General features: G+C 55.0%; 1 protein-coding gene across 4 annotated transcripts in view; it reads left to right on the top strand.

Annotated features, from left to right (window-relative positions):
* The first annotated feature begins 7,976 nt into the window (after positions 1–7,976).
* The window catches only part of CBS (cystathionine beta-synthase), a 28,664-nt gene continuing 16,950 nt past the window's right edge, over positions 7,977–19,690 (top strand). Inside the window, exons 1-3 of one of the 4 annotated variants that reach the window (XM_058732129.1) lie at positions 7,977–8,277; positions 9,554–9,787; positions 18,408–18,624. In XM_058732129.1, the coding sequence (XP_058588112.1) occupies positions 18,416–18,624 (209 nt within the window). In that variant the 5' untranslated portion in view covers positions 7,977–8,277; positions 9,554–9,787; positions 18,408–18,415. Of the gene's footprint in view, positions 8,278–9,553; positions 9,788–13,797; positions 14,010–15,503; positions 15,643–18,407; positions 18,625–19,690 lie in introns of those variants that run through there. The other 3 variants (XM_058732126.1, XM_058732128.1, XM_058732125.1) reach the window with 3 other exon arrangements.

The following is a 19,690-nucleotide window of genomic DNA, read 5'->3' as shown; positions in this document are numbered from 1 at the left end:
GAGACATCTTGCCACCGTGACGGCGCACGAGTATCGGAAGGAAATAGTTGACCAGCGTGGGCTTTTTTGTTTTGTTTTCCTTTTTCACGAAAGCCACTTTTTTTGTGATCAAATTTTTAATAGTGATTTTAATGATTAAACCCTAGTCTTGTTTAGGTTTGGTGTGAGTTTTCCCATTTTTTGCGTGGTAGTGAGCAGATGATTTGGGACGAATTCATGGCGGTTTTGAGTCGGCAATCCGGGAAGTTTTGTGTAAGTTCTCTCATTCTCCATACTTCCAGGCATCGGTACCAGCACTATAGTTTTTCTGTCCAAATTTGGTCAATTTGTGAAGATTGTGGAGTAATTTCCACTGTATCTGAATGTGAAAAATTTTTACTTTGTATTTCTTAAATGTTAGACACCGCATGAGTGGGGAGGGACAGAGAGAGGGAGAGAGAAAATCCCAAGCAGGCTCCTGGCTGTCAGCACGGAGCCTGACGGCGGGGCTTGATCTCATGACGTGTGATTTCGTGACCTGAGCCGAAATCAAGAGTCTGATGGTTAACCGAGCCACCAAGGTGCCCCTACTTTATAGTTCTTAACTGAGATTAGAATTCCCTTTTCCTGTGAAAGTGTCTATTAAAAACATACAGGAAAATCCCACCAAAGGAGCCTTTCAGTGTTGCCAGTGACGTGAGAAAGCTGAACTGACGGTGACCGGGAAGCCTGTACCTGTCCTTCCTCCGTGCCTGAGACTGGTCTGCAGTGGAGGGACATGGGGGGCTTCTGGTCCCGAACCCGCCGGTTCGGGTGTGCTGGGGCCGCGGTGGGCCGGGGGCAGCCCGACACAGAGGCCTGAGCAGTCTCCCCGTGGCAGACCGCAGGTCCGTGGAGGTTTACGTGGGAAGAGTCATTGAATCCCTTGTGATTTGTGATGAGCCCGGGCCCAGCACAGCATCACCGAGATGTTTCTTGTCCTCAACGGTCGATGCCGGATCTTCAGACTGAAGCCAGACGGGAAGCAAGAATGTAGGTGAGATAAGGTCTCACGAAAGGTGTCCACACCCCTAACTCGGCAGCTGATGGTCCTGGGGTCTGCTTGCTGTTTTGACACAGTGGGCCTAACAGACGAGGTGACTGTGCGCCCGTGTTACAGTAGATAAAAATCACTGTAAACATTTCTGACATTGGCGGCTGGGGGCAGCCGTGCCTGGTTAACTGGTGATGGTTCACTTTTCGTTTTCACACAATTCTTTGTTTTTTTGTTTTGTTTTAAGTTTATTTGAGAGAGAGAGAGTAGGGGAGGGGTAGAGAATCGCAAGCAGGCTCGGCACGGCAGAGCCCGACGCAGGCCTCGAACTCACCAACTGTGAGACCGTGACCTGAGCCAAAGTCGGACGCTTGATCGACTGAGCCCCCCCGGGCACCCCGAGAGTTCACTTCTTTTGAACGAGCTCTCATTGGAGAAATGATGGGTAACGTGGTAATTGAGGCAGCGTCCAAACTGAGTGATTAATTGTCCCTTTCTCACCTTCAGTTTGGGATTCCTTACAAAAAGGGGCTAAAACTCCCGAGTGAGTTCTAAAAATTGGAAAAAGTCTCGATTTACAGCACACAACAATGGTATTCAAGTTGGTTTCTAGAGCCTTTGCAGCGGACAGCCTCTCGCCTGGGTGGTGCCGGGCTGTCGCTTGGTGCGCGGCTGACCCTGGTGAGGCTTCCTCGGGTCCGGGGCCCCCCGCACGTGTGGCTTCCCCCCCAAGAAACAAACCCGATCTGCAGTCTCCACTGCTGATCTGCCAGGCGGGACTTGGACCGTCGTTTCACAAGAGCGCATTTTCATTTTTTATTATGGAAAATTTTAAACACGCAGAGAAGCCGAGACTGTCGTGAGGCCCCAGGTACTTTAACCGCATATGCCTTAAAGTCTGCGTCCCTGACGTGTGGACTTGGCCACACTCCAGTTTCCGGAAAGGACGGCCCTTGGATAAGCTCACCTCTGGACAAGTCCCCCGGGGCCTTGTTTCTCGTGTTTGCTCGGGCCTGGGGTTTGGCAGCCACGGGCTTGGCCAGCACCATCTGGGTGTGCGGGCCAACGTGAGCGAACCGGGATGGGTGCCTGGCACTGGGGAGACCGCTCTGGGCGGGAGGTAAATGGGCCAGGTTGGCCCAGTGGGAGCGGTGGGTGCTGTTCACAACTGGGAACGACGGATGGGCTGTGGAGTCAGGTGTGACCAGGCTCCTCTGGCCTCCGCCCCGCGTGGGTTCACATCGGGCAGAGAGCGAGGCGGCAGCCTTGAGTTGGCCGTGAAGGACACCGCTCCCCCCAGAACACCCAAGTGTTTGATGCCCCGGTGACCGGATCTGGTGCGACTTCTTTTCCTTTTTTTTTCTTGTCACGTTTCTTGGGGATGGGCCGCAGGATGTGTACGGCAAAGTGCCAAAGACAAGGAGCACGTGCCAGCCAAGTGAGCTCCCTGCCAGCTCCCTGTCCCCCATGGGCCCTCACGCACAAAGCTCTTCTCTTCCTAGAGGAAACCGCTCTCGGTTTTGTCGTTAACCATCTCCGTAAGCTTCCTCAAACATTGCTGTTTTGCCACTTTTAAAATTTTTCGTAAATGGAATCTTTATTTTTTTTTTTTTTAATGTTTATTTTTGAGAGAGAGACAGAGACAGAGCATGAGCGGGGGAGGGGCAGAGAGAGAGGGGGACCCAGAATCCGAAGCGGGCTCCAGGCTCTGTGCTGACCGCTCAGAGCCCGACGCGGGTCCCGAACTCACGGACCGCGAGATCATGACCTGAGCCCAAGTCGGACTCTTAGCTGACTGAGCCCCCAGGTGCCCCATGGACGGAATCTTTCTGTGTAACTTGTCCTGCCCCTGCTCGGCTCGTGTGCAGCGTTCCGTGTGTTTGGGACACAGCCGACTTGCAATTTGCAGCTTCAGGTGTCACCGCGGCGAGAAAGGAATAAAGTGGGGGTACCTCCGCCCACTTTACTGGCTGGGAGAGCAGGAGGAGGAAGGAGGGCAGTGGGAACAGCGCCTCCGCGCAGAGGGAACGGTGGGGGCGGGTGCCCCCATGGATGCTCCAGGGTCCCGTAGGCTGTAGGCTGTGCTGCTGAAACACGACCCTGACCTCTCGACTCGCCCTCTGCTCACCGTCAAGTCTATCTGATAAAGCTGCCTAGAGGACACAGGTTTGGGTTTTCAAGCCCAGAGAACCTGTAACACCACCTCCCGCCATGGTGTGACCTCGGCACAGTCCCAGGACACCCAGTCTCCAGGATGGCCGCCTTCTGCCAGGCTGGTGAGGAGGGAAAAGAGATCCCCAAGTTTGCACCTTTGAGACGGATCCATGTTGTGTGCGGGGCAAGTACCAACAGGTCAGGGTCAGCCCGTCACCCACCGATCAGACACCGCCACGCTTCTCCCAGCAGAGGGAGGGCACAGTGAGCACAGGGGCATCCCCAGGGTGGGTGTTACTTCCCCGGGGAAACGAGATACTGGATTTTAAGGAATGTCACTCCTCCTCCCGGGATTCCTCTGTGTTCCCTCTCAGCCCACTGAGTAGGAGCCATTGGTGGCCAAATGTGGTCTGGGGAGGGACCAGCCCTCATCCGGGCTGCCCTCGTCTCATCCACTGCTCCCGGGGCTCCTCTTGGTTCCATAGACAGGTGGCTTCTGCCCCAAGAGGGTTTTGAACAGGCAAGCCCCAGGGCCCGGTGGCCTCCAGGGCCACCCTGCAGGCAAGGCTGAGGCCACACACACACACACCCAGTGTCACATGACACGCAGACCCCTGTCCAGGGGTCTTCTCTTCCTGGAGGAAGTGCCAGAGACCAAGTGAGAACAAAGCCAGGATCCAAAACTGCTGGAACCAGGAAAAGACAACTCTCCTCCCACGTCAGATCCCTCAGAGAGGAATCATCCGGAGCCCAATCACCTTCCCCCTCAAAGTTCAGACACTGGAGCTCAAAGTCTCTTCCTCCACTACGTCTTACGCATTGGAAGCTTCTCAGCCAAAGAGCCCCCGGGCCCACCGGGGGGCTGCCTTCCGTGCAGCCTAGGAGCAGCAGGCTGGGCCCGAAAATAGAGCCGCTGTGAATCCACGTGGCCCGGGATCCGGCAGCCCAGTTGCCCGTCCCTCGTGGTGGGTTCCGACAGGCTGGATGCCTCCTGGGCAGTGCAGGGTGGCTCTCGGGGAGGGGACCCACCGTTCGTCCCCTTGGGAGTTAACGTTAGAGCACATAGAGCTCTCATCCCCAGAACCGGGCCCCGTCCCAGGACAGACTGCATTCTTTTGCTCAGAAGATTCCAGGTACGTCCAGGTATACTTGGCTCCCTCGCAGCTGGACCTTCCTTGGGGAGCACATGAGGCTCGGAACAGTCCCACCCACACCTGGGGGACAAATATTCAGGCACCTGTTTCAAATCCCACGTCTTTTTTTTTTTTTTTTCAAATCACATGAAATTGCCATTGTTTGTAGGTCAAATAAGATCAAACATCAGCAATTTCACGTGGTCCAGCCTGACACATCCCAAGGTCAGGTTGATTGCCGTCACATGGGGGGGGGGGGGGCAACAAGTTCATTGGGGAAAAGCAGCAGAGATGCAAGTCCAAATCCTGGCTCTGCTCGCCACTAGAGGTAGATGTTGGGTAGGTCACTCGGCCTCTCTGTGCCTCACTTTTCTCCTCTGTGAGGTGAGGATTAAATTGTGAGGATTCCATTTGTTGATTCAGGCAAAGTTCTCAAACAGTGCCCGGCACGTGCTCTGTAGGTGCTCAGTAACAGTCGTCGTTGGTCGCAATGCTGCCAGTAACCGAAGGTGGAACGCGGGTGAGTGGAGAGAAAGACAAGTACGTGGGCCACTAGGAACCCAACCGGGTCTGCGTTACAAAGTGAAGAGCTGACAGGTGGTGTGAAAAACAGCGAGTGTAAAACTGAGACGCTGAACGTGACAGAACCTTGTGGCAAGAAGTAAGGTAGACCTAAATAGGCATCCCATGTTCGTGGACCAGAAGACTTACTCCCCACATCAGAAGGAACGAAAGGATAAATTTAATCAAGGGAGTACAAGACCCGTGTACCGAAAATGACAAAACTTTGCCGAAAGGAACTAAACAAGACCCAAACGGTCTCATCCTGTGTTCACAGATTGGAATATTTAACATTGTTAAGATGGCAATACGCCCCCATGGCAGCTGCAGATCCCCCGTAATCCCTATCACAGTCCCAACAGCCTTTTTGCAGAAATAGAAAAGCTGAGCCCAAAACTCATAGGGAATCTTAACGGCCTCTAAATACCAGCCAAGAAAATCTCAAAGAACGAAGTTGGAAGACTTGTACTTCTTGATTTCAAAACTTAGTTACAGCAGTAGAAATGGTGTGGTGCTGGCACAAGGGGAGACATTGAAGATCGATGGAACAGAATTGAGGGCCCAGAAGGAAACCCTTACTTCTCTGGTCAGTTGATTTTGATAAGGGCACCAAGACTAGTCAACGGGAAAGAACAGTCTTTTCAACAAGTGGTGTTGGGACCACTGGTTATCTACATGCAAAAGGAAAAAGAAGTTGGATTCTTAGCCCACGCCGTCTACAAAATATTAACTCAAAATGGATCAGAAACCTACATATAAGAATTAAAATCATGGGGGCCCCCGGGTGGCTCAGTCGGTTGAGTGTCCAACTCTTGGTTTCAGCTCAGGTCATGATCTCACGGTTGGTGAGTTCAAGCCCCACGTCGGGCAGCGTGGAGGCCTGCTTGGATCTCTTTCTCCGTCTCTCTCTGCCCCTCCCCTTCTCTCTCTCTCTCAAAATAAATAAACTTAAAAAAAAAAATGGCTGATTTCTGGAGTGCCTGGGTGGCTCATCAGTTGAACATCTGACTTTGGCTCAGGTCATGATTTCACGGTTCATGAATTCGAGCCCCACATCAGGCTCTGTGCCGACAGCACAGAGCCCGCTTCAGATTTTCTCTCTTCCTTCTTGCTCTGCCCCTACCCTGCTTGGGCACGCACGCACTCTCTAAATAAATAAGTAAATAAACTTTAGAATAAGTAAATAAATGAATAAATGGCTGATTTGTAAAAAAAAAAAAAAAACATCATGAAACTCCAAAGACAACTTAGGGAAGATCTTAATGACTTGAATCTGACCATGGTGTCTCACATATGACACCAAAAGCACGAGCAACAAAAGAAAAAACACGTGTGTATAAATTGCAGTTTATCAAAACAGATGAATCGATGCACTTTTGTGCATCAAAACACACTATCAAGAAAGTGAAAAGACACCCCACTTAATGGGAGGAAATATTTGCAAACCCTGACAAGGGCCCCAGAATACGTAAAGAACTCTTAACAACAAAAGACAACCCAATTTAAAAGGGGGCAAAGGATGGGGCGCTGGGTGGCTCAGTCGGTTAAGTGTCCGACTTCACCTCAGGTTGGGATCTCATGGTTCGTAAGTTCGAGCCCCGCGTCGGGCTCTGTGCTGGCAGCTCGGAGCCTGGAGCCTGCTTCGGATTCTGTGTCTCCCCTCTCTCTGTCCCTCCTCTACTCATGCTCTAATAATAAATAAACGTTTAAAAAAATTTTTTAATTAAAAAAAAAGGGCAAAGGATGCCAATAGACATTTCTCCAAGGAAGATGCACAAGTGGCCAATAAGGGCTTCTGCCTGTGGTGATATGAATGATCTAGGATTGACCGGTGACAGCAGCTCTGTGAATGTACCAAAAGTCACCAAACCGTACGTTTTCAGTGGGTGATGACACAGTATTTGAATTGTATCAATAAAACTTACAAATAAAAAGTTACTGGAACAATACATAGCATTTATTTTAATCGTTTAGATACCGTACCCTAACCTCACGCGGCTATGGCGGAGGCGGACTGCCCAAGACATGTGAAACTGGCCAAGTTTATTTTTTTTTTAATTTTTTAAAATATTTTTACTTATTTTTGAGACAGAGCATGAGCAGGGGAGAGGCAGAGAAAGAGAGGGAGACACAGAATCTGAAGCCAGCTCCAGGCTCCAAGCTGTCAGCACAGAGCCTGACGCGGGGCTCGAACTCATGGAGTGTGAGATCACGCTCAACCAACTGAGCCACCCAGGCGCCCCTGGCCAAGTTTGTTGAAAAAGCGGCTGCTTCTTTGTGAGCTCTTCCAAAATGCATGTCAGCCCCGGTGCACATGTTAGCTCACGCGTGTCGAAGGCAGTTCACATGACCAAATCGAGCTGTAAATTTAAGCCTTTTGGACCGTCTTGTACAATCAGCGCTGAATTACAAAATGATTACAAAATTTGAAAAAAGAAAGTACTGTCAAAAATGAAATAAAACAGGTATCATCTGAAGTTCATGACTCAAGGCAAAGAAGTGCAGGGTATTATCCACATTGTGGAGATGCACACCATAAACAAACTCAAATTTGGCTCTGAGACCTGGAACCGGGGGTGGGGAGAGGGAGACGCCGCTTCTGCCGCTGCCCTTTGCTTTGTCATGCTGGCGGGACATTTTCTCCCCGCCAGCCAGCAGGTGCCTGGAAGTCCCCGCCCCTTCTGTCCTGACTCTCCCGGAAGTGCTCACACCTTCCCTGGCGGGGCCGTCACCTGCCTCTTCCTGAGCTGCGAACCCTTCTGATGTCTTGTGGCCCTGCGGGACCCGGGAGCTTCCGCGGCAAACGCCCCCTCCGTGGACACCTATTCTCTCCCATTCTGGAAGTCTGAGGTCAAGGGTGTGGGCAGGGCTGGTTCCTCCGGAGCTTGTCTCCTGGGCGTGCAGACGCCGCCTTCTCCCTGTGTGAGCTCAGCCCTTTGTCTCTCCCACTTCTTAGAAGGACACCAGTCAGATTGGGTTCAGGCCTGCCATAGACTGAATGTTCGTGTCTCCCCCCCCCACCCCTGTCCCCCAAAAACCGTGTATGTTGAAGACCTGAGCCCCACTGCAAGGGTATTAGGAGGTGACGGGACGCGTGCCCTCAGAAGAAGAGACACAAAACAGCGTGTTCCCTACCCGCCCCCCACCATGTGTAGGAGGCAGGAAAAGAGCTTCCACCAGGCCTGGGCCTTATCTTGGGCCTCCGGCCTCCAGAACTGTGAGACATAAATGCGTGTGGTTTGAGCCAGGGCCCCCTTCTTAAAGGAAACGATTTTTCTGACACTGGATCAAATGGGAAGAAAGGTTTCTTGTTTTTAATATTCAGTAATCTCTATGCCGAACATGGGGCTTGAACTCCCACTCGCCAGACCCCAAGATCGAGAGTCACTCTACCGACTGAGCCAGCCAGACGCCCTGGTAAGGAGGACTTCCTTCCAGACTCTTGCAGCAGGCATATTGCAGTAGGGAGAGAGTTGGGCCCGGTTGCAAATACAAGGACGGCTGGGGGCTGACAGCCAGGGAACAGGGGGTGTCAGTGTTGGGGCATCAGGGCTGGGGAGATTCTTGCTGGAGGCAGACCAAGGACTTGCACGCAGGGGTCGGGGTGGGGGTGGCCGAGGCACCGGATCAAGTGCTGAGAGTGATTACCTGCGGGGAGGGGAGGTGTCTGTCTATAAACTGACTTAGCAGATTCCTGCTAAAACCTGGCTAGGCAGGCCCAAGCCAGGGGGCGGGGGGCTAGTGGAGAGGAGGCCCAGAGGAGCCTGGCCAAAGGTTGGTCCCCCTAATGGCCTCATTTTTGCTTCGTCACCTTGTTAAAGACTACCTGCAAACACAGTTACGTTCTTAGGTACGGGGGTTGGGACTCCAGCAGAAGAATTTGGGGAGGGTACTGTTCAGCCTGCAAAAGGAGCCCCTGGAGAAATGTCCCATCCCAGGGCTGGGGCGAAGACTCATCATGGGCCCGAAACGCCTCGTGGGACAGAAAATAGAGGCGATGAAAGGCCTCGGGGAAACGACGAAAAGACACAGGGTCCAGCTTGATTCCTGATCTGGGGCCATTTCAGCATCAAAGCAATGATAGTGAAAGAGTAGCAGCCTGTGTGACAAGGCGAGGCTTCCCGAGTCCACCACCATTTCCCACCACAGTAGCCACCCAGTCGGTGGCTCAACCTGGGGCTGCCAGGGAGGGGCACAGGGTCTCTCTGGAGACACAAATGCGAAAACTGAATTGTGGGGGCGGCTGTACGGCTCTGAACGCCAAATATTAGTGCTTGGGTACTAAAAACGATCGGCTGTGCACTTTTAGTGGTAGAATGGACGCTTAAAAAAAAAAAAAAAAAGGGTCCGTGAATCCAAACTGGAACAAATACATGAACAGGCACATAATATGCCGTAGTGGAATGCCACACGACAGACGCAGGAAGAGTCAGGGGTTAGAATTGCCCCTTGGCAACCATTTTCATAGAAACCGATTCAGGCAGACTATGCCGGGAAGCTTAAATCAGACAGTGCGAGTTTGAGAAGTTTACCGGGTGTTTCCAAATTATCTCCGCAGGGATTCTTACTCGTTGTGAAGGGGAAAAAACATTCATTTACAGTGGAGAATGCGAAGTGCACATGGCCAGATGGGACACGCAGGCACCCACTCCGTCAGTCATGTCACTCACATCACTCGCTCTTGGCACTCCAGCGCCTTCCAGCAGGAGGCACCCCCCCCAACCCCCACTGGGGCCAATCCTGAGGAAACAACGTCTCACGAACCAGGGACATTCTATAAAATGGCCTGCACACTTCAAAGACACCCACGTCTCAGTCCAACAAATGGCTCTAGGGCACGGCCACTGGGTGCGGCGAGGTCCGGGATTTTGCTGTGACAGGCAAACTGAGTGAGGTCCGCTGATTAGGTCATGGATTTGTATCAATGGTAAGGTTTTTTTTGGTTTTTGTTTTGTGGTTTTTGTTTGGTTGGTTGGTTTGGTTGTTTTTTAAAGACTTAATTTTTTTAGAGGTGCCTGGGCGGTTCAGTCGTCGGTTGAGCATCCAACTTCGGCTCAGGTCATGATCTTGCGGTTCGTGAGTTCAGGCCCCACCTCGGGCTTACTGCTATCAGCACAGAGCCTGCTTCCGATCCTCTGTCCCCCCCCCCCCCCCCCCCCGCCCCTCCCCTGCCTGCACTCTCTCTCTCTCAAAAATAAACATTTAAAAAAAAAACACTCAACATTCTAAAAAGGCAATTTTTTTTAAAGCAGTTTTAGCTTCACGTCTTGATTTTGGCAGTTGTCCTATGGTTATGGAAAACAGTTCTTTGTTTTTCAGAAATAGACACTGAAGTCGCCAGGGGTAACGGGAAACTGTCTGCAGCTTAATCTTAACCATTCAGAAAAACCAAACAGTTAGATGGCGGATAAGTGGTACAGACTTAGATTCATATTATAGACAGACAGGGACAGAGACATAAGTATGAAGAAAATACAATAAAAGTTTAATATTTGGGGGCACCCGACTGGCTCAGTTGGTAGAGCGGGCAACTCTTTTTTTTTTTTTTTTTTTAAGTTTATTTATTGGCGGGGGAGGGGCAGAGAGAGAGGAAGAGAGAGAATCCCAAGCAGACCCCCTGCCGTCAGCGCAGAGCCCGATGTAGGGCTCCACCTCACGAACCATGAGATCATGACCTGAGCCAAAATCAAGTCAGACTCTTCCGACGCTTAATCTTGGGGTCGTGAGTTCAAGCCCCATGTTGGGTATAGAGATTATTTAAAAATAAATTTTTTTTTAAAAAGTTAAAATTTTGAAAATCTGAATGAAGGGCGTCTGGGAATATTCTTGCCACTTTTCTGACAGTCTAAAATTATGTCAAAATTAAAAAAAATTTTTAATTAACTCTTTTTAATATTTATTCTTTGAGAGAGAGAATGAGCAGGGAAGGGGCAGAGAGAGGGAGACATAGAATCCAAAGCAGGCTCCAGGCTCCTATCTGTCAGCACAGAGCCCGTCGCAGGGCTCGAACCCACGAAATGCAAGATCATGACCTGAGCTGAAGTCGGACGCTCAACCGACTGAGCCACACAGGCACCCACCCCCCAAAATTTTTAGTACTTGGACCTCATAGCAAATTACCACAAACTCAGATGGCTTAAAACAACACAAATTTCTTGTCTCTCACTCCTGGAGGCTAGAAGTCTGAAATCAAGGTGCCCGAAAGCCCACTCTCTCTCTGCAGGCTCTGGGGGAGGGTCCTTCCTGCGGCCTTCAGCTCCTGGGAGCTGCGCGGTCCCTCATCTTGTGCCAGAATGACTTTAACCTCTGCCTCTGTCTTCACAGAGCCTTCTGTCTGTGAATGTGCCCAAATTTCTCTCTTCTTACAAGGACACGGGTCATATTGGATTTAGCACGGCCCCTTCTCCTTATCCAGTACGACCTCTTAAGTCGGTTATATACTCAGAGAGCCTATTTCCAAATAAGATCATAGTTACAGATTGCAGGCATTAGTAAAAGTTTAATGTTTGGAAATCTGGGCGAGTATCTGGGAATTCTTCTTGGCACTTTTATGACAGTCAGAAATTATGCCAAGATAAAATAATTCAGAGCATGATCAAAAACTCCCTAGTTTGAAACCTTCCGAGGGCCCTGCAGCACGAGGCAGTAAGTTCCAGCAGGAAGTTCCATCCTGGCCGGCCTGCAAGCCCTGGGACTCCGCCTCCCCTTCCACCCTCTGGCCACTCCTGTCCCTTGCTCTGGCCACTGCCCTTTCCTCCAGTTTTTCTCACCCCTGACTTGTTCCTGCCCCAGGCATTTGCAGTGGTCGTTTTCAGCCCAGAACATTCCTCCTTGAGAATAAGATGTGGCTCCTCAGGTCAAATGTCACCTGTCCAGAGAGACTCGACCCCCTGACCTAATGTTAGCTCCTGTTCCCGTCTTTATCTGTCTTCATATTTGTTCTCACTAGTGGAAATCCTATCACAAAATGATGTCTCGTTGAGCCCCCTCCCCTAGAATAGAAACGCTCCAGGGACAGAGGCCCTATTGGAGTTTCTGGTTTTTTCCAGAGCCTGGCACAAAGGCCCGCCTGTGGCCGGGGATGGCCAAATCATTGCTGGATGAAGCGAACCCGCAAGGTGCTGGGCAGAGCCACTGATGGTTCCACATCTGTCCACACCTGGTAACACGGTTGTGACCTGTCAGTCACAGTCACTACAGGCGGGGAGAAGCACAAGGGTCTGCCCCAGGGTCCTCTAGGCTCTTTAAAAGCCAGGAGCACGCAAGTTTGAAATACTGATGACTGTGGCCCTCCCGGTGGCCCCAGGGTGCCCTGCTGGCCAGCAGCCTCCAGCTCCCGGATTTGGGGAGTGGGGGGAGTGGCGTGTGCAACACCTGTGTTTCTAAGCGGCTTTTGTGACTTCTGGCCGAGTGTCAGGTCTCAGGCGAGCTCTGGTTCTTTCCCAGTCTTGTGGGAGCTGTGGCCAGGCTCCGCAGAGGGGGTGTGGGAAGGTGAGCACTGTGTCTAGGGGGCACCTGCACAATGGGGGACAGGAAGTAAATCCCGGGAAACCCCGCCGTGGGGAACCCAGAGCCAGGGTACTGGGTGCATGCTGGGTCCCCTGACCTGAGGCAGTGGGGACCAGGGCTGGCGTGGGGGTGGGGGTGGGGGAAGGTTGGCAGGTGGGACATTTGTGGAGGGTCATCCTCACGGTCCTACAAGCCCTTCCCCGCTCCAGCGGGCACACTGTACAAGTCATCAACAAATATTCACTACACTCCCGCAGGGCTAGCAGTTAACCAAGTAAAACAGAATGGGGACATCAAGCACAGAGCGTCCGCACCCCTGGAGTCCGCGATCCTGGTGGGGGGTCCTTGGGGGGCAGGGGGAGAGGAGGGCAGAGGGCCAGCGGATGCATCAAAGGGGAGTGGGAGCTGGTCCCGGGCCCGCGGTAGGGCAGTGGGGGCCAGGAGTTGGGGGACACGGGAACCCAGACCTGAGGCCGGGGAGTTGGACGGAGTTGGGTGGGGAGTGGGGGTGGGGGAGTGCGGGGTGCGGGCGGGGGGGGGGGGGGGGAGAGGGTGGAGGCCCTGACCTGAAGCCAGGCAGTGAGCGAGGAGTTGGGCGGTGAGTGGAGGTGGGGGTGGGGAGGATGGAGGGCGGGCAGCACGGGAGGTGCGGGGTCCCCAGCCCGCGCACGCCGGGACAGCTAGTGCGGGGTGGGGGGTGGGGGGCGGGGTGGGGGGTGGAGTTGGGTGGGATGAGGGAGGGGCAGCGCGGCAGGTCCGGGGTCCCCAGCCCGCGCGCGCCGGGCAGCTAGCGCGGGGGTGGGGGTTGGAGGGTGGAGGGTGGGGGAGGGGCAGCGCGGGAGGTCCGGAGTCCCCAGCCCAAGCCAAGACAGCTAGCGCGGGGGTGGAGGGTGGAGGGTGGAGGGTGGAGGGTGGAGGGTGGAGGGTGGAGGGTGGAGGGTGGGGGAGGCGCAGCGCGGGAGGTCCGGGGTCCCCAGCCCAAGCCAAGACAGCTAGCGCGGGGGTGGAGGGTGGAGGGTGGAGGGTGGAGGGTGGAGGGTGGGGGAGGCGCAGCGCGGGAGGTCCGGGGTCCCCAGCCCAAGCCAAGACAGCTAGCGCGGGGGTGGAGGGTGGAGGGTGGAGGGTGGAGGGTGGGGGAGGGGCAGCGCGGGAGGTCCGGGGTCCCCAGCCCAAGCCAAGACAGCTAGCGCGGGGGTGGAGGGTGGAGGGTGGAGGGTGGAGGGTGGAGGGTGGGGGAGGGGCAGCGCGGGAGGTCCGGGGTCCCCAGCCCAAGCCAAGACAGCTAGCGCGGGGGTGGGGGGTGGAGGGTGGAGGGTGGAGGGTGGAGGGTGGAGAGTGGAGTGGGGGAGGGGCAGCGCGGGAGGAGGGCGTCCCCAGCCCGCGCCAGGGCAGCGAGCACGGAGGTGGGGACGGGTGGGATGGGGGCGGGGACAAGCGCGGCGCCGGGCGGCACTCGGGATTGGCCGGGCGCCGGCCCCCCGCCCCCGCCTCTCAGCCAATCGCCTGCGCGCACTGTCGGCCGCCGGGTCCCGCAGGCCCCGCAGCTCCGGGGTTGCGGCCCCGAGTAGCAGCTGTCGGGGTCGCAGGTCGCGGCGCCCGGACGCGCGCAGCCCGCCGCTCTTCCCCGCGCCTCCGTCCAGGTGAGCGCCCGCCGGGCCGGGAACCGCCCCACCCCTGGGCGGCGGGGTCGGGCTGTGGTCGACCGCCTCCGGCGGGCCCCGGGTCGCACCCACCCCTCCGCCGGAGTTGCATCATCTGCACCTGCGCGCGGCGGAGCAGGGCCGGCGTCCCGCGCCCCCCGCGCGTCCAGGTTTTGAGGCCGGGGATTCAGCGCCCACGTGGCCCCGGGCCGCCCCCCGCACCCCCCGCGGCCGTGGAGCGGAGGGGGCGGGGGGGGCGGGAGCCGGGGTGCGATCGTTGATTTTTCGATGTATTTTGGAGGGGAAACGGCTGTTTCGCAAACTGCTCTTTTCCGTCAACTATATGAGGTGGGAGTAAATATTCATGTAGTTGTGCGGACGGCACGTGAGGTGGGTGCCCGGGGGGGGGGGGGGGGGGGAGGGGCGCAGAGCACACGGGGGTCGTGCCCTGGGCACATACTCGGATGCCCGGCGACCCCCACTTCCCCGGACCCTAGGGGAGGCGGATGGTTGAGCTGGGGGGGGGGGCGGGGGAGGGGCGGGAACGCAAAAGTTTCAGCTTCTCCAGGATTACTGGGGGGTGTTTGTCCCGAAGTGCGCCTCCCGGCCGGCCTCCAAATCTACTGTAGAATCTCGATAGGCCAGCTGAAAACTCATTCGCACCCTTGAGCCTGACCATCCCCGCCCCCCACACTGGGGCCAGCTGGTGCGTGTGTCTGCAGGGTGCACGATGCCCTTGGGGGCGTCGTGACCCCAGGAGGGTCTTGCGCTTTAAGACGGGGTTTCAGGTGGAGCGGGAACCGGCAGCGCGGCGCCAGGTGAGCCCGCCTCCCCGGGACGCACGTGCTTGGCCCCGCGGGGCGCGAGCTGCGTCTCGCGAGTGGGAACCCGCGGGTTCGGACCGGTTGCCAAGCGAGCGCCCGGCCCAGGGCTTTTGGGGTCCGCGGAGACTCGGTCGGCTTCGATCTTTGTACCCAGCGGCTCCTCACCTCGCCGGAGGCTATGCCAGGCTAGGCAAGTCGCAGAGAAGGAGGCGCGGGGCTGCCCGCGTCCTTAGAGGCCGCTTCCGCGAACGGTTAGCGATTCTGGCCGGTCCTGCGGCGGGCGGCGTGCCTGCCCGGCCAGAGCGCTGCGGGGCTGCCTCCCTCCGATGGGGAGGAGGGTCTGTGACCCGGGCAGGGGGGGGCGGTTCTTGCACGGTGGAAGAATTACCGCCTGAGCGGGAAAAGGTGCTGGTCTCCTTAAGGGGGGGGGGGGGGGTTCCTAAAGTTAGAGAAGGGGAGGGGGGCATCCTCGAGTGGCCTCAGGGAAGACCTGAAGCTTCCGAAAGAAGCCGGTGATCCCAAGGCTTGAAAGAACCACCGCCCTAAGGCCGTTGGGCAGGACAGCTGGGAGGCTGGCTTCTCTGGAAAGGGGCCAGCCCCACCGGCCTGGTGAATTTCCAAAGGATGTGACTTGCAGAGTGTCCCCAGGTTTCTAACTCCCTGTTCGCAGGCTCCGGCCTGGGCGAATGTGGCCAGCCGCTGGGCACTGGGCTGCGTCGGGCCACCTGCACTGGGGGAAATGGACCCAGCTGGGGCTGCCTCTGCCTTTGCTGATAACCAGCCTGGTTCTGCGTGCCCTGGAGGAGAAGGTCAGCAAGGGAACGCCCCGAAACTCTGGATTTACACCCTCCATGTGAGGAGCCCTTTACACCTTCAGCCCAGTCTGCTCGGCCACTCACCTTTTCACAGCAAAACTGCCTCATGAAGGTCTTGGGGAGCACAGGAGGCGTGTGGCTGCGATCTGGGGTCCGCCTGCTTCCCAGAGGGGCTGTGGGGCATCCTGAGCCACATCACCTCCCCTACCGTGACCTTCCGGGAGGGACTTCCCAGACCTGCAGGATTCCAGAGATTTTTTTCTTTTTTTCTTTCTTCTCTTTTCTTGAGAGTGCAGGCAGGGAGAGGGACAGAGAGAGAATCTTAAGCAGGCTCAGCACAGAGCCCGATCTCTGGGGGCTCAATCCCACGACCCTGGGATTATGACCTAGACCGAAATCAATCAGACGCTCAACTGACTGAGCCACGCAGGTGCCCCAGAGCACCCCCCCCTTTTTTTTTTTTTTAAGAACTGTTTTAGTTTTAGGAAAAATTGGGAAGACGAGTTCCATATGCCTGCTTCTTAACACTTTCCCTGAGTAGCCGAGCCTGTTGCATTAGTAGGTCTTTGTTACCGTTAGTGAACGCAGCTGTTAACTGAAGTCCCTGCTGAACTCAGGTTCCCTCAGTTTCCCCTAACCCCCTTGAGCTCTTCCGGGATTCCTTGGAGGGTATGCCTCGTTTGTGGAGTTGTACCGTCTCTTGTGGGCACTTGTCGGTCGTCAGTCTGTGGAGGGGTGGCCGTGTTGGAGCCAGGCTCTGTCGTCCTGGTCGCTGTGGAGGTGGGAGAAGGGGGCAGAAGACGGGCTGAGTTCAGTCCCAGTCTTCCCGAAGATGAGGGTGGAGCCTGTTGGTTGTCACCCCAAAGGGGCGAGGCAGGCGTCCAGCCCAGTGAGGCCTCGCCTCTGATTGAGCCGGTCCCCGTCCGTCCGTCCGTCCGTCCGTCTGTCCTTCCTTCCGTCCGTCAACTTGTCTTATCTGTTTTAAGGTTATGTGTGATTTTTATTTATTTTTTTAAACTGTTTAATTTTTAAGTTCATTTATTTTGAGAGTGAGAGTGAGCACAAGCAGGGGAGGGGCAGAGAGAGAGAGAGAATCCCAAGCAGGCTCCACATTGTCAGCACAGAGCCCGAGGCTCGAACTCACAAACTGCGTGATCATGACCTGAGCCCAAGTCGGATACGTAACCCACTGAGCCACCGAGGTGCTTAAATTCATGAGAAAGTTTTTGTGACGTCCTCTTTATGGTTCTACACACTCACAAGGGCACAATTCCGTAGCATTAAGTACATTCACAGGTTGTGCAACCATCACCAGGATCTGTATGCAAAACGTTCATCAGGTCAAACCAAAACTCCTCCCCATTCACCAGCGACGCCTCATAACCTCTGTCCTACCTGGTGAGTTTCCTCTGTGAATCTGCGGATCGTAGGCTCCTCTTTCCCGCAGGTGCAGCCTTACAGGGTTTTCCCTTCGTGTGGTTTGTTCACAAAGCGCAATGTGTCCGAGGCCCCCTCACCTCGTAGCATGTATCAAAACATCATTCCTTTTTTTTTTTTAGGGTGAATACATCATTCTCTCCATTTCTGATATCCATCATATAAACGTAGTCTTTTCAAAACAACTTTGAGGTAACAAAAGCCATATATATAGTCGACCCTCGAGCAGTGTGGGGGTTAGGGGTGCCGACCCCACGCAGTCAAAAATCCATATGTCACTTTTGACTCCCCCAAATTTAACAGCTCACTATTGCCCGGAAGCCTTACTGATAATGTAAATGGTCAGTTAACACTTTTGTATACAGCATGCATTTATGCTGTACTTTCACAATAAGCTGGAGAAAAGTGTGTTAGGAAAATCGTAAGGGAGAGAAAATCCATTTACAATACTGTGTTGTATTTGTCAGAAAAAATTTTTATATAAAAAAAAATTTTTAACGTTTATTTATTATTGAGAAATAGAGACAGAGCCTGAGCAGGGGAGGGGCAGAGAGAGAGGGAGACACAGAATCGGAAGCAGGCTCCGGGCCCCGAGCCGTCAGCCCAGAGCCCGACGCGGGGCTCGAACCCACGGACCGCGAGGTCATGACCTGAGCCCAAGTCGGACGCTTAACCGACTGAGCCACCCAGGGGCCCCGTTTTTGTTTTTGTTTTTAATGGAGTTGTCCTTATGTGTGATACTCACAACAGAAGCCCTTTTTACAACTTGCTGTTTTCATTTCACGTCTACGTTGTGCAAAGATTCCCCACTGTCAGGTAAACAACATACCCATCACCTCTGCGTGGGAACTTTTTTTTTTTTTTTGTACATGCTCACGTATTGAGAAAATTTGAAAACTTTATTACTTTTTTATGGCCAAGTAATATTCCGTCGTATGGCTGTGCCACGTTTTGTGTATCCTGCATCTGTGACAGATGTCTGGTGTGTTTCCACGTTTTGCCTCTTTGTGAGCCGTGTGGCTGTGAACGTGGTGCACAGATGTCTCCAGCTCTTTGGATATATGCCTAGGAGCGCCATGCTGGCTCCCGTGGTGGTTCTGTTTAACCTTTCGAGGAACCGCCACACCGTGGCCACAGCAGCTGGCCCCGACATTTTTGTGCTTGTCCTTGTGCTGTTTGAATGTGTGGACGCCCCGCCCCCTGCCCCGCCCCTGCAGAGGGACCCTGTGAGCAGGATTGCCCAGGTCCCCAGCAGCAAAGCAGAGTCCTCGGCAGGTGTTTAGAAATGGCCTGAACCAAGTCTCTCCCCCTCCCTTTGCCAGATCCCAGCATGCCTTCCGAGACACCCCAAGCAGAAACGGGGTCCGCAGGGTGCCCCCACCTCTCAGGGGCACACCTAGGGAAAGGGAGCCTGGAGAAGGGACCTCCGGGGGACAAGGAAGCCAAGGAGCGCCTGTGGATCCGTCCCGATGCCCCAAGCAAGTGTTCCTGGCAGCTGGGCAGGCCGGTCACTGACTCCCCTCATCACCACACTGTCTTGTGAGTGCCGGTTTATGATTTATTATTATTATTATTATCATTATTATCTTAGGAGAGAGAGCATGTGCACAAGCTGGGGAGAGGGAGAAAGGGGCAGAGAGAGAGAGAGGGACGGAGAGAATCCCAAGCAGGCTTCTTGCTGTCAGCCTGGAGTCCGATGCGGGGCTCGATCCCACAAACCACGAGATCATGACCTGAGCCGCAATCAAGAGTCGGACGCTTGACCGGCTGAGCCACCCAGACACCCCTGATTATGGGATTTAAAATCAGAACTCAGGGGCGGTAGGGAGGTGCAGGCCTCACTGGGGCTGGTAGAGATGAAAAACTTACAAATCCAGAATCCCCAAGCATTAAATGTGTCTGAGCTCCTGAGAGCTCAGGAGGCGATGAGCCCTCGCTGCCAAAACCCAGCCGAGCAGTGGGCGAAAGGCCTGTGTGAGGCTGGGGCAGCCGCGAGGGACCGGGTTCCTGCGGGCCCCTGAGCCTGTCACGCGGGAGGCCTGGGCAGAAAGGATGCCATTTGAACCGGGTTGTAAAGCAGCGTCACCCCTGCCGCTCCCCTGCTGGCCTCGTGACCGCCTGAAGACCCTTAAGGGGTCGCCGTCCCCTCCACAACTGGTTCGGTCGAGGCACACAGTCGTGCGGGTGTTGGGGCTCACCTGCCGGGAGGACGCAAGACCGAGGCGGCCTTGTGGTGTTCAGGGAGCCTGGTGCCGATGGCACAGGTGTGATGAGATGAGGACAGGGTGCCTCGGCCCAGCATCTGGATAGGTGCCCTGGGCCAGCGCAGGGAGAGCTGGGAAAGGGGATTTGAAATGGTTCGGATGTGGGAGGGCTTAGAAGGAGGGCCAGGGTGGGAGCGGCGGGGAGGGAGTGAGGTTTACTGTAAGATGCTGTGGGGTTGCTCCCCACCCCCCACCCCTCCCCCCCCCACCCCCCACCCTGGTAAATTCTTTCCCCAGCTCCCGCCCTGATCACCTCAGACAAGCTTCTCTGGTGGCTTTTGCCCCCCGCCAAGCTCTCCCTTCGCCCTGCCTGCTGTGAGCTGCCCCCGGCCTGGCTGGGG

The sequence above is a fragment of the Neofelis nebulosa genome, chromosome 5 (assembly GCF_028018385.1).
Source record: "Neofelis nebulosa isolate mNeoNeb1 chromosome 5, mNeoNeb1.pri, whole genome shotgun sequence".
Taxonomy (NCBI): Eukaryota; Metazoa; Chordata; class Mammalia; order Carnivora; family Felidae; genus Neofelis; species Neofelis nebulosa.
This window is presented reverse-complemented; position numbering and strand designations above follow the sequence as displayed.